Source organism: Sus scrofa, chromosome 9 (assembly GCF_000003025.6).
Source record: "Sus scrofa isolate TJ Tabasco breed Duroc chromosome 9, Sscrofa11.1, whole genome shotgun sequence".
Lineage (NCBI taxonomy): Eukaryota > Metazoa > Chordata > Mammalia > Artiodactyla > Suidae > Sus > Sus scrofa.
The window spans coordinates 105,148,250-105,162,808 of NC_010451.4; the positions used below are offsets into that span (position 1 = coordinate 105,148,250).

Consider the following 14,559-nt stretch of genomic DNA (forward strand, 5'->3'; position numbering starts at 1 on the left):
AGGACCATGAGGTTACAGGTTTGACCCCTGGCCTCGCTCAGTGGGTTAAGGATCCGGCGTTGCTGTGAGCTGTGGTGTGGGTCACAGATGTGGCTTGGATCCTGCATTGCTGTGGCTCTGGCATAGGCTGGCGGCTGCAGCTCTGATTAGACCCCTAGCCTGGGAACCTCCAAATGCTGCAGGTGCAGCCCTATAAAGACAAAAGGTCAAAAAAAAAATCTAAGTTCCAAGACAATGACTACTTAATAAATATTTGTAGAATAAATGAGTAAACATACCAACTTCCCAGCTTGAGAAACACATCTCTTTTGGGGTCCCTTCCTACTCCAAAGAGTTGATATCTAATTGAATTTTGGTATCTTAATATGTGGTTATTAGAGGAGTGGTCAGAGGTGTTTTTGCACATTTGAAATGTCAGAAAAACCCAGAAACACATCCCTTAGCAAGACAACTGTCTGGTTTATATTCTATAGATAATGTTTAGTACTCATAGGATTTGTATCTCCTTAGAGTAAATCTGCATAGGTCTGTGGCTCACAAGTCGTAAATCAATGTGCTACAGACCAGCAGAATAACATTTACCATGAACCGAGTTTAGAGAAATAGATATTCTTCTTTTTTTAAGGCTGACATAAGTTTCTGCTTTGTTTTGTTTTTAATTTGTGCCATCACTTGCTGTTTTGGCTTTTTTTGTATATGTGCCATCATTTAAATCTTATATGAAAATCAAAGTTTCAAATTCTTCTAAATGGCAGTAAATAGAAAGAAGTGATCAGCAGCCGTGTGTGTGTGTGTGTGTGTGTGTGTGTGTGTGTGTGTGTGTGTGTGTGAGTGAGAGAGAGTGTGTGAGTGTGTGTGTGTCTTTTTAGGGCCACCCCTGAGGCATATGGAAGTTTCCCAGCTAGTAGTCAAATTGGAGCTACAGCTGCTGACCTACACCACAGCCCCAGAAACACCAGATCCAAGCCAGGGACTGAACCCACGTCCTCACGAATACTAGTCGGGTTCATGACCACTGAGCCATGACGGGAACTCCAAAGCCACCTCTTTAGATGGGGTTGTGGTCTCCGGTTGGCTAGGGTCCCCAGCAGGCCCTCATTAGTCATTTACAGTGGCCTTTGGTAGATAACTGTGTTTGTAACCCTTCATCACAGCTCTAGTCTTAAAATAAGTTCTCCAAACTGTTAGTGTTGGTTATTTGTAACCTTTCAAAGAGTACAAATGGCCTCTGACCATGGAGTCATCCATGACACAGTACTCAGCCCTGCATACCCAAGAAACTCACCAAGGTATGTCAGGGGTAAGCTACCCATCAAAGCTTCTTTTGCTTTTGTGCTGCCTCTGCTGCTCCCTGATTTCCCAATAACCGAGTGACTAGCATATAGCAGCTGCTGTAAATGTTGAATGGATGAGTGGAAGACAGGTGGATAACAAACGTAATCTATACTAAAATTAGTTTTCATTTCTTCCAACTACTGGCACATAAAGAATTATCCTACAAAGGGATCTGCAATATGATTGTTAAAAGCAGTTGTTTTTTTTTTATGGCTGCCATTGTTATTCTTATAATAGCTGCTCACATTTATTCAAAATTTCCCCAATCTGGGAGTTCCCGTCGTGGCGCAGTGGTTAACGAATCCGATTAGGAACCATGAGGTTGAGGGTTCGGTCCCTGCCCTTGCTCAGCGGGTTAACGATCCGGCGTTGCCGTGAGCTGTGGTGTAGGTTGCAGACGCGGCTCGGATCCTGCGTTGCTGTGGCTCTGGCGTAGGCTGGCAGCTACAGCTCCGATTCGACCCCTAGCCTGGGAACCTCCATATGCCGCGGGAGCGGCCCAAGAAATAGCAACAACAACAACAACAAAAGACAAAAGACCAAAAAAAAAAAAAAAAAAAAAAAAAAATTTCCCCAATCTACCATTTAGGCAGGGCCCTAAGTGAAGAGGAAATGCCACTGCTGGTATACAAAATGATCTTAGGTGAAACTCTGGACTAGGTCTTGAATCATTCACTGTGAAAATAACTTCTTTCCCAATGTACTTCCTTCCTTCCTTCTTTTTGGGGTGCACCCACATCATATAGAAGTTACAGGCTAGGGTCAAATCAGAGCTACAGCTGCTGACCTATGCCACGGCCATAGAACGCCAGATCCTAGCCACATCTGCAACCTACACCACAGCTCACAGCAACAGCGGACCCTTAACCCACTGAACAAGGCCAGGGATCGACCTGCATACTCATGGATACTAGTCAGGTTGTTACCGCTGAGCCACCAAGGGAACTTCTTTCCCAAGGTTCTCTCAGTCTATATGAGTATATAACAGAGTAAGCCTCACTATGGTGCTAACACATACTTAAGCCCTTTTATGACACTGGCCAATTTAATTTCCCTTGTAAACAGAGAGGGAGCATATGGCTCAGGCCTGAAGCCTTTATCAAACAACAGAATCTAGACAGGATTTAATAGTAATTGTTTTTAAAGGCGAATAATACTGATTCTGCCATTCTGGTAGGGATGCAAAGATTCCTTTCTAAAGAAAAGAAACCTTCAAAAAGTATTATAAAACTTATAAAACATATGTTTTATAAAACTTATAAAACATATAATAAAAATATTATATGTTGTGTGCATTTCATCACAGTTAAAGAGAAACAAAAAAGTATGGTATTAATAAAAGGCTATTGTTTGATGCTACCAGTGTGGCTCAGAGATAAAAAGTGTTCAGATTTATTTTAATTTCCATTTTACATTAAAACAAATGTAATGATGATATAAAATAAACGCCATTTTGTAATGTAAGCTCTTCAGTATTTAAGATCTTAAGTTGGGGCTAATAGTAAGTAAACAGACCAAATGTCACCAATACTCTCCACTGTCAAACAGCAGCTGTGACAAATGCTACAAAGGAGAGAGGCGTGGTTCTGTGAGGGCTTATAATAGGTGTAATCTGAGCTAGGCAGGGCTTCCTTGAGATGAAAGAAATGGGAGCAGCAAGGCAGGAGGAACCTGACCAAAGTTGAGGAGTATGAAGCTAGGCTGGAGAACTCAGGTGCTCAATGGCCCAGGTATGGAGTTTACCTTTATGCCAAAAACAATGGGAAGCAGCAGAAGAGTTTGTAAAGTAGAGTTACCTACCTGAGCAGATATGCATTCTGAAAAGTTTGCTCTGGCTATAATGTGGCAACCCTTCCAAGAAGCAACAGCAAACAGAATTAAAGTTTAAATATATAACAAACAAAATAATTTAGAAACAACTGCTTCTAGACAAAATAAATTATGACCATACCACACTTTTATTTGGTATATGATATTAACATTTTAGAGACTATGAACAATATAAAATTTAATACTTGAAACATACAAAAAATGTCATAATTTCCTGGTCAGACCTAGGTGGCCTACCTACATCAAGAGTTTTAAAGTAGAGAGGATCAGAGCTCTAGAGAGTGGTTGTCAGGGGCGGGTGGTTAAGTACCAACAATTTTGGGGCTCTGGTTACTTCCCTGCTTCCCAGTTCAAGCTTTTCTTTTATGCTTTACAAGAGAGGTTTCCAATAAGGTTCAGATAAGAAATGGTTTTGTTATTGAAACCAAATCTGAAAACTGGTGGTAACACCTATGGCCTCTAGAAGCCAGGTAAAAGACTAGAAGCAGTCAGTGGGAGAGCAGTGCCTCAGATGACTACATCCTATGGCTCCTGTTTGGCCTAAACTTCTCATTTCTGACCTTCTTTATTAAAGACAGTACTCAGAAGTAGTCCCCTATCTGCTTCTAATCCTTCTCAAAAAAGGCTCAAACCCTGGGTCACACTGGCACATCCAACCAGAATGTTAACAGGGAAAGGAGGGAAGGGGAAGGGAAGGGAGAAAGCATATACAGCAGCCAGTTGGCAAGGACCTGGAGCACAGCTGGTGGGAGTGAAGACTGGCACATTTGCTTTGGAGAATTGGCAATATCCACCAAAGCTCAACAACTGCACTCCTAGGAATTTACACAACAGAAATGTCATGAAAGGTCCATTACCAAAAGACATGTATACAAATACTCACAGCAGCATTACTCCTAATAGCACTACCTGCAACCCCCTCCATGCTTATCAGTAGTAAAATAGATTATTTATATATTGTGAGGTATATTCATATGATGAATACCATACGGCAAAGAGACTGAATCAAATACAACTACTCACAAAAATGTGGATGAATCTCACATAGGTAATGATGGAAGAAGACTGACTGGAAGAGTACACAGAGGATTTCCATTACATAGAATATTCAAAAACAGATAAAACATTTGACTAGTCATGTGCAGAAATAATCTCAATCTCTATCTTAATTCTAAAGCCCAAGATGAATCAGGGACTTAAATATTAAGAGCTGAAAACTTCCGTAAGTAATCCTGGCAGAAAATCTTAAGTGACCCTGAGTTTGGCAAAGATTTCTTAGACACAACACATAAACCATTAACTACAAAAGAAAAAACAAAATCAAGAAACTGAATTTTATAATGATCTGTGATCTATGCACCTTTCCATATATATCTTCAACTTAAATATTACTAAATATTAAATAAAAACAGAATAAAGCAGAGTTCCTGCCGCACCAAAGTGGGTTAAGGATCTGGCATTGTCTCTGCCATGGGAGGGTTTGATCCATGGGTGGGTGCGGTGACCTAATGTTGCCACAGCTATGGCATAGGTTGAAAGTGTGGCTCAGGTTGAATCCCTGCCCTGGGAACTTCCATATGCTGCGGCGGCAGAGAAAAAACAAAAAACAGAAGAAAGCATAAAGATTGAATAGATGGGGAGTTCTCGTCGTGGCTCAGAAGTAATGAACGTGACTGTTATCCATGAGATGTGGGTTCGATCCCTGGCCTCACTCAGTGGGTTAAGGATCTGTAGCAGACGAGGCTAGGAGGCCAGCAGCTGCAGCTCCAATTCAACCCGTAGCCTGGGAACTTCAGTATGCCATTATCAGTAACTGCCCATCCTACCCTTTGAGTTGGAAAAGAGAGGGGGCAGGTCCAATGAAGAGAAAATCTTTTCTAAAATTTGGCTCTCCTCTCCCTCTTTATTCACTACAGAGGCATGGAGGAAAACATATTCAACACAGAGCAAATAAGAGACACCTTGGCCCTGGATCATTTTCCACTGAATATCCTTTATTTTCTTCTCTCTTCATCTGGTCCCATCCTTATTTATTTATTCTTTCCCTTCCATTCTCTTGATTCTTCCAGACTTCTCTTTTTGCTTTCTGCAACCACGCATTATTATCATATGCCCTTTTTCTCTTCACTGAAGAGGCTCCAAAATAAGAAAAGGAATTAAAATACAAACACAAAAATAGGACAGGTTCTTTGTATGTTTCATTCGACTTTATGTGGCAGAGGGACAACATACAATCTCCATCACTCTCCACCAATCCTGTTTATATGACAGAACAGAGACCACAGATCATTATTTTTTATATACTTTTCCCCTCTCCCTCTCTCTTTTTAAAAAGATAACCACCCACTGTGGCACAGCGGAAAGGAATCCAACTAGTAACCATGACAAGGCAGGTTTGACCCCTGGCCTCGCTCAGTGGGTCAGGGATCCGTTGTTGCCATGAGCTGTGCCGTAGGTTGCAGACGCAGCTTGGATCCAGTGTTGCTGTGGCTGTGGTGTAGGCCAGCAGCTGCGGCTCTGATGTGACTCCTAGCCTGGGAACTTCCATATGCCGCAAGTGTGGCCCTAAAAAGCAAGAAATAAAAGGTAACTAGCAATCTGTCAAATCAACTATGTGCTAGTTTTGTGGGATGTTAAAGACCTAGGATACTACTTATCCATTCCAGTACAAGGACCCCTTTCAACACCAAAAAAATGTCAAAAATACATATACAACAAGAAATGATCCTCTTAGTATCTATTCTGAGAAAATATAATCCTATGAGGCATTGATATTTAGATAACTTCTGACTGTCAACACTATTAATCACAAAAAACTCTATTCACAGCTAACAGAGGCCGATGAGAGTAATGATTAGTGTGAATACAGATTCTCAGTTTCTCAAGCCCCTCATCTCACAACCACTTCAGCCCTCCCTGGAGTCATCCTAGATGGAAATCATAGCTCTAGCACTCTGGGCTCAGCTCTTCTGTACTGATTAAGAATTGTCCAATTCTGTGGAGTTCCCATCATGATGCAGAGGAAACGAATCCGACTAGGAACCATGAGGTTGTGGGTTCCATCCCTGGCCTCGTTCAGTGGGTCAAGGATCCAGCATTGCTGTGAGCTGTAGTGTAGGTTGCAGACACAGCTAGGATCTGGTGTGACTGCGGCTGTGGCTGTGGCGTAGGCAGGCAGCTGTAGCTCCGATTAGACCCCTAGCCTGGGAACCTCCATATGCCACAGGTGTGGCCCTAAAAAGCAAAAAATAAAATTAAATTAAATTAAAAAAGAATTGTCCAATTCTGTTCAGGAGCTCAATGAAGAAACAGTAATACAGTTTGACAAAAATGTTCACTAGGGACACTACGGATCTTTCTGGAATGATTTACCAGAGTCCTCCAAATAGCTCCCCCAACATACACACAATTTTCTCACCTCACTAGAACTAGTGTCTGAAAACGTTTAATAAATGATTACTACTTTTTCCTAGCTATTACCTTTATTACTACTACTCTTCCCCACCCACTCTAATCCCATAAATTTCCTCATTCCAGGAGTGTTCTAGCTAGGAAAAAGCAAGAAGAAACAAAATCTTGCAAGCCTAATTTTTGTATCAAATAAGTATTCATTTTTATTTTACATTAAGTAGGAGTAGATAAAGAAGTAAAATTGTGGGAGTTCCCATCGTGGCTCAGTGGTTAACGAATCGGACTAGGGACTATGAGGTTGCAGGTTTGATCCTTGGCCTCACTCAGTGGGTTAAGGATCCAGCGTTGCCATTAGCTGTGGTGTGGGTCGCAGACGCGGCTCAGATCTGGCGTTGCTGTGGCTCTGGCGTAGGCTGGCAGCTATAGCTCCAATTAGACCCCTAGCCTGGGAACCTCCACATGCTGCAGGTGCAGCCCTAGAAAAGAACCCCCCCCCCCAAAAAGTAAAATTGTGCCTGACCCTTGTCTCTACCATATTTAAGTTGAATACATTGATTCATTCAACAGGAGCTCGATTAAAAAGAAAATACTCACTGTAGGGTTTACTCCTAAAATCTACAGAAGGACACTCTCTTGCCACAGATATGTCTTCCTCTTAACTGGTAATAACATGCAAATCAGCCTCATCTGTTTTTTATTCACTCAATAATGTTTTCTGTCCTTAGTTTTAAAAATGCGTAAGTTGACATTTTTCTTTCTCCCAAAATGTAACACCAAAAAATATAACTTTTGTCACCCCATTTGTTTTTGTCCTATGAGTCAGCCATTCTTAAAAGAAGTACTCCATACCTCCCCTGCCAAATGACATTGGATGGATGCCCCTCCCATTCTGTTAAAAAAAATAACCTAAGATTTCAAGGTGGTATTGAGATCTGTCAAGATAACATTCTCTAATTTAGGATATAAAATAACCTTCAAAACTTCATTATAATATTACTTCATACCATATTTGCATGTATTCTCAATAGAGGATCCTTAAGGATCTAAAAGATAAAGTTTATTTTCTGTTTTGCTTTTTCCATTTTAAGAAGTTGTCTGAAAAAAAAAAATTCAACCAATACTAGCTGTCTCAGGACTAGTAATTCCAATTAAGCAGGTTAAAAATATAAGATGGAAAGATTTTTAGGAATATCAAATCACTGTTTATATATACATATCTACTCTATTTTGGACCTAAAAACACCATTCCTCCCCTCAGTTCTCTGAAATATCAAACGATCATTTTATAGTGCAGATGGTAACAAAAATCAGGCATGACAAATGATAGCTTGGTTTCTTACGAACAATTAACTTTCTCCCCTCATCAAGGAAAGCAGACAGAGTTTCTTCGTCCTTTTTACCAATAAAAACATGGGAAACTAACCATAGGTAAATTCTAGGCATCTCTAAGACTCATGCCATGCCTCAAATAACTAAAATAAAATGAAGACTTCAAAAATGTAGGTGATTAGAGAATAAAGAACTGAAGAATGCAGTGGTGATGATACTATGAACTATTAAATTCCTGGGCAAAGGATATTCTTATTAGGCCATGAATTTTTTAATTTCACGTTCTCATTTTTCTATTTCTTCCAAATAAATTAAAAGGACAAATGATCTGACTATTCATCACTGTATGATTTTTTTTGGGGGGGAGAGTGATTTTTATTTTTAATATGTCTACGTCAATGAAACAACTTCTATGTTGGCAAAGTGTTGGCTGACCCATAAACTACATTTATAAATCCATTAAGTCAGCATATCATGACTGCCAAATAAATATGTACACATCCCTCCAAAAGATTAACAAAACCAGCAAGCTCTGGTAAAACTGTGTATAAAGTTGTCATAAACACAGTGGCTAATTTCTAATCTTTAAAACCATGTCCCCATTCATCCTCCTTTTCCATCAAATTTAACGACAGGACCTTAGGTGAAACAATAATAATAATTTCAAAATAAATAAATACATATAATCACCAAAGTATTTGAGTCTTTCCTTCTAAGAGGGTATTTTAACCATAAAAACGTCACTCATTCCTAACTTGTTTCTCAATAACAGTCATCCATTCTGCTCAACCTTCTATTTATCAATAGAGAACACATGCTACTCAAAAAGCCAACATAATTATTACTGTCATGCCATTAAGAATGCTTTTCGTAGTAAGAGAACTCTAACATTACAGTTGGCACCCCGTTGGTTCACTATTTACACCACCCTGTCCCCTTCCCATCACCACCATTTTACTGGCAGAATATTCACAGGGCTGAAGACTGTTTTTCATCTCAGCAAAAAGAATGCTTAAAATTGGATGGCTAGTCACAAAACAGAAGTTAGAAGCTACATAAAAATAAACACAAATGTGTCTAAATTTTTCTATTTTCAACCTTTAAAGAAAGCAGTAACATCTCTCTTATTTGTAATTCCCTAAATTATAGCCAGGAGCCCTTCACCCAATTATACTAATAAATCGATTTAATGTCAGGATTTTGTCAGCAGATCATGTCCTCCATACGCTAGTGTACAATAATTAAATTCATTTTACCATGCTGAGTTCTTCACCTACTATTTTTCCCCAGTGTTTTTCCTATGTCATTCTTCAACTACCAAATTATTTCTCGGTGATATTTTCCTAAATATTAAATCTATGAACAAAAAGATAATCCTGAAAACTAACCACGGAAAAGACAAATCAACACACCTTAAATACAAAATATCAACATTAGGTATAAACTACTAGGTAACAAACAGAAAGGTAAGTAAGCATCAACTGTATGCCCAAGAACCTCAATTTAAATATTATGTAGTATAAGCAATTTTGGTAAACAGAAGTGAACATACATTTACATATCAAAACAGGCAACTGCAGCCTCATTTCTGACTTGAGATAAACATATCAATTCTATTTATTAAGTAAAACAGGCATTTTAAGGAAATATCTCCTTACAGGTATAATCATTTGATTGACAGATAAAATAATTGCTTTAAAAATACTTCTGAGTCATTTTGTCCTTACCTGCAGGCATGAACCATTACTGCATGCAGTGACTGTTCCATTTCCTAGCACAGACTTGAAGAAGCATCATATCTCTCTTTCAGAATGTGACTAATATGTGGGTATGCAATTCCTAAGCTATTTACAAATGGCACTCCCTTTCCACATAAGAAAATATTTATTACAACCAAAAGCTAAGTATTTTTAATCCAGATCTTACAAATAATATTGGTAATTTTACGTGACAACAACCTCAAAATATACAGAAAATCTAATACTAGTATTTCCTTAAAGAAAGCAAGATTTTTGTTTGTTAGCTAAGCGAATTATTTTTTTAAAGCCTTCAACAGCTGTCACACATGAACCAGCACTCTGCTGTGTTATGGTGTGCATGCTGCAGCTGATTTGGCTTCACTATTTAAAAAAAAAAAAAAAATCAATTACCCTTTGTAAAAGCGGAACAGCTCACCCAAATAGACACCTTCAATACAGCACAATGACCAGCATGCAATACAATACATTACATAGCAAACTTGACAAGAAAAAAAGATACGTCCTGGTCTGTTTCTTAGCAATGCTACACCATTAATTGTTCATGCAAGAGATGTAGCTGTACCTTTCTGAAGAGGACGACTTCTCAGAGTTAACTGACATCAGCAGCTCAATCTTCTGCTTGATTTCTGGAAAAATCAGAAAATATTCACAACCAAGATTGCCTGTCCTTGCTTCCAAGCCTTATATCAAGAGATTTTTCTTCTCTAATCCCTTTTGTTCAAAATGAGGCCACAAGATTCGCAGTACTTCTGTTAGGACTGGGATTCAATGGTGCTATAAAGAGAAAAGCTCCAGAGGCATCAGGCCTCGCTAAACTATGCACATGACTGTTTATGAAAGCAGGAAGTACCATTTCTTTTAGGCAGAGGGGTGTTTTTTTTTTTTTTAAGGTAGAACTAGCAAGGCTCTGCAAGAAGATTTTAAATGCAGCAAATAAAATACAAGCCCAAAACGCTTACAACTGGATTTAATTTACTAGATAATTTGAAAAGCATTGGGAATAATGTTGAAGACTGCAATGAACAGACAGGCAACCCTTGGCTACTTCTATTTCACTAGCCCTGAAAAATATGGCTCAGTGAATCATTTTTGTCACTTAAGAATGAAATATTAAACCAGAACCCCAATTTTTAGATTAATAAATTTTTAACCTTTGCTGTAATTTATTGATTGTCTGTAATTAAAGATATATTTAATATCTACTCCCTAATTCCTTTAGAAAAAGACTTCTGTTTTACACCTTAATTTTCCCCTCCTCCTTCGCAGCACAGCACAAGTGAACAGCAACACCCAATTACAGAGCAGATAATATACTTGTCCTTTTAGGAGAGAACTGACAATGCTATCTACAACAGAAATGTAAGCACCAATTCAATGTAATTAAAAGACTGTTGATACTGACTTGGTAAAAAGATTACACACTAAAAGGGAAAATATGGTAAAAATAAGGGGGAAAAGAAAAAAAAAAACCTAACCACTAATCTAAAGCACATAATTTTAATGTGAATAAAACTGGCATGATCCTATTACTCAGACTATTTCACATATAAAGATGTTTTCCTATTTGTAAATGTCCTTTCCTATTGAAGATTTTAAAAATTCACATACCAAAAATAAAATACAGTACCACTGAAATACTGTAGGCAATCTCAGAATTTCAAAGTAGATCTCGATAGTTTGGGTTTGTTTTTATTTTTTAAGGGCAAAACAAATTTTAATTTTTAAGAATCTTGATTCCAGAAATCCAAGGAATATGAGATGTAAAAGGAAAATAATTAATTGCATAAAATACAATGGACCTGTACATAAACACTGTCTCAATGCTGTTGAAAATAAGACTTTTTCCAAATTATTTAAGCTAACAACTTCATCCAAAGGGCATTATAAAGCTAGCATGAATATCTGATGTGAGAACAGAATGTACCACAGGCTGGAGCCAAACTACCTAACCACTGGGTAGAGCACACAGCACAGTGGTTAAACTGAGGTGATGATAAGGAAACTTACCTTGAGGATTTTTATGTGGATTACAGACCCTGGCACCTGGTGCCATAGTGAAAGCTCAGTAACGCCCCTCTCTCCCATCCACTGCCAAACAGCCTTGGATTTGAAAGCAGGTTCTACTGTCACTTTTAATTACCATATAACCTTGGGGAAATTACTTAAACTCCCTAAGCCTCTATCTCCTCTCCTATAAAATGGGGCAACAATTCTACGTGAAGCGCTATTGTGAGATTTAATGACATAACCCATGAAAGGCGTGTAGCGCTGTGCTTAGCACAAAGTAATAAGCCCTCTCTGCCTAGCTAGACAGTGCTGAGCAAAGGATGGGATCCTAAATAAATATGTGTTCAATTAGTTAATAAAGTACAGTAGGTCTGTTCCACTTTAAATAGCTTTTCTATGCTTTTAATCCACCTTCTCCTTCTTACTACCAACCTTAACCTTTTTTCATGATAGTTTTATTATATGTAGAAATTAAACTTTAATCTGTATCTCAGCCTTCCAATTTAGAAAATTATTCTCTGTTTATCAACTAGCCACTTTAAGAATGAGACATTTGAATTCTTTTTTTTTTTTTTTTTTTTTTTTTTGTCTTTTTGCCACTCCTTGAGCCGCTCCCGTGGCATATGGAGGTTCCCAGGCTAGGGGTCTAATTGGAGCTGCAGCCACTGGCCTACGCCAGAGCCACAGCAACGCGGGATCCCTGCCTCGTCTGTGACCTATACCACAGCTCACGGCAACGCCGGATCCTTAACCCACTGAGTAAGGCCAGGGATCAAACCCGTAACCTCATGGTTCCTAGTCGGATTCGTTAACCACTGCGCCACAACGGGAACTCCGACATTTGAATTCTTCTTCATCTTGGCAATTTTTCAGTCCCCAAAGACAAAAACTCCACATTTCGGTATATCTGTATTACCTGTGCACTTAAGCTACAAGTCTGCATGATTAAACTACACAGCTCTAATGAAGTATATGCCCATCTTATTAGAAAGAAAAATTAAAGCACTAAACCATTTTCTGGCTGGTGGCTTTTTGGAAGCTACAACCAAAAAGGTTTCAAATAATACAGGGAAACGTTTCCAAATTAGTTTCACATTTTTTTTGAAGCTTCGGATTTGTTTACAGCTCCAGAAGGACTGAAAGGTTCAGGAATGTTCTCAAATACGATGTTAACACTGTATCCGCTGAGGCCCAGGCATTCCATCTATGCTACTTACCTAATCCTTATCAATACCATCCATGGACCTGATTACTCCCCATGTTCATTAAGTTGTCTAGAAGCCACTGGGTTTCATTCCATCACAATACCTGGCACAATCCTGGGGGGCTTTGCTTTCATGTTAATAGATTCAAACACCCTTGGCTAAGGGCCTTGGCCTCCCCAGTAATCCCTGATCACCTAAGTCATCCACCACCACGACCACATGTGGGACCCTCTCTTACACACCCTGCTAATACATCCCCCACTTCGGTTGGTTGTTTTTCTATTTTATTCACAGTATTCAGGACCTTATGCTTTATTTTTCTGCAATTCATTCCACCAGTCTTTTCCTTTATGAATTAGGCTTTTCCCGCTAAACTTAGAAAAACTTCCCCCTCACCAAAAATTTTTTCATTATCCTATTTTCTCTAATATGCTTCATAATTTCATTTTTTGCCTATAAATCTTGGACACTTCTAGAATTTCTTTTGGTTTATGAATCAATGTAAAGATCTGGTCCATTTTTACAGTTCAAATTTTAAAACATGACATTCACTCTACCCCACAATTCTAAATTACTCTTTTCTCTACCTCTTCTTGGTTATTTCAAAGCAGCAGCATTACAACCTTGCAAATACATTATTTATTTGACTATACACTGTCTCCATTTATACATTCCAGCCAACCAGTACAAAAAAGCCACACTTTCTTATTTCACAAATAAATCAGAAAGCAGTACTCATGGAGTGTAAATAACCATATTTTCAATTATGATTAAGTTGATTTTTTAGTCATAACTTTAACTTTTAAGTAACATTATTCATAAGTATTTTTAACACTTTTGGGTTTTTTACAATTCTGAGTTTTTTGCTGGATCATTTTTTTTAACCCAGTCTTTAAATGCTGGTGATACTTATATGACTCTCTTTCCACTCACTGACTCTTCTGTCTACACCCCTGACATAACGCAACCATGGAGGACCATCAGGACACTGATGATAACCAAATCTGAATTTCTAGCACAATACTCTCTCCTGCAACCCAGAACTACATTCGAGGCCTACCTGACATTTCTATCTAGATAATCTCTGGCTTCCCTGAATGCAATGTCCAAAACTAACCCCATCAATTTCCCAATCTAACGTCTCCTATTACAGTCTTTATCTTAGAGAGCAACAGTAGTATTGCTCTCCCCCACGCCACGCCAGACATTTTTGAGGGATCCCAGACTGGTACCTTTGTCTCATTTAGGTTATCACTGTCACCAATCTCCTTTTTAATATATTTTATCCTCGGGAATACTGAGCTCCACTCTGTGACTCTCCAAAGACACCATGCTTTCTCACACCACCAAGTCTTACGCACTTTCCTCTCCCTGGAATGCCACTGTCCAGTTTGTTTCCCTTGCACACCTAACTCACTTTCCTAATCTCAGCCCAATCATTACCTCCTCCCTGACATCTTCCCACACAGAATACACTTTGTCTCCTCTGTTCCCCTGTATATAACATACATTTGGCATTACAGAACTACTAAAATACACACATTACTTGTTTCACTCCCCATGAGACCACATCTTTCTTAGGGAATGGCCTACTATCTCTAATATTTCCTTTTCCACTCAAAAACATCAATTCCATGACTCCTGCAACACTTAGGGTCTAGGGCTGACTAATCCCTAAGAAC

The 14,559-nt window shown here is 38.8% G+C and overlaps 1 protein-coding gene across 15 annotated transcripts in view; it reads right to left on the minus strand.

Annotated features, from left to right (window-relative positions):
• Positions 1 to 14,559, minus strand: part of SRPK2 (SRSF protein kinase 2) — a 255,140-nt gene that overhangs the window by 138,700 nt on the left and 101,881 nt on the right. For 6 of the 15 annotated variants that reach the window (XM_021102582.1, XM_021102581.1, XM_021102591.1 and 3 more), the window contains exon 3: positions 10,228 to 10,291. The exons of 7 other annotated variants lie outside the window; for them this stretch is intronic. In XM_021102582.1, coding sequence (XP_020958241.1) covers positions 10,228 to 10,291 — 64 coding nt within the window. 2 more of the 15 variants (XM_021102589.1, XM_021102584.1) reach the window with 2 other exon arrangements.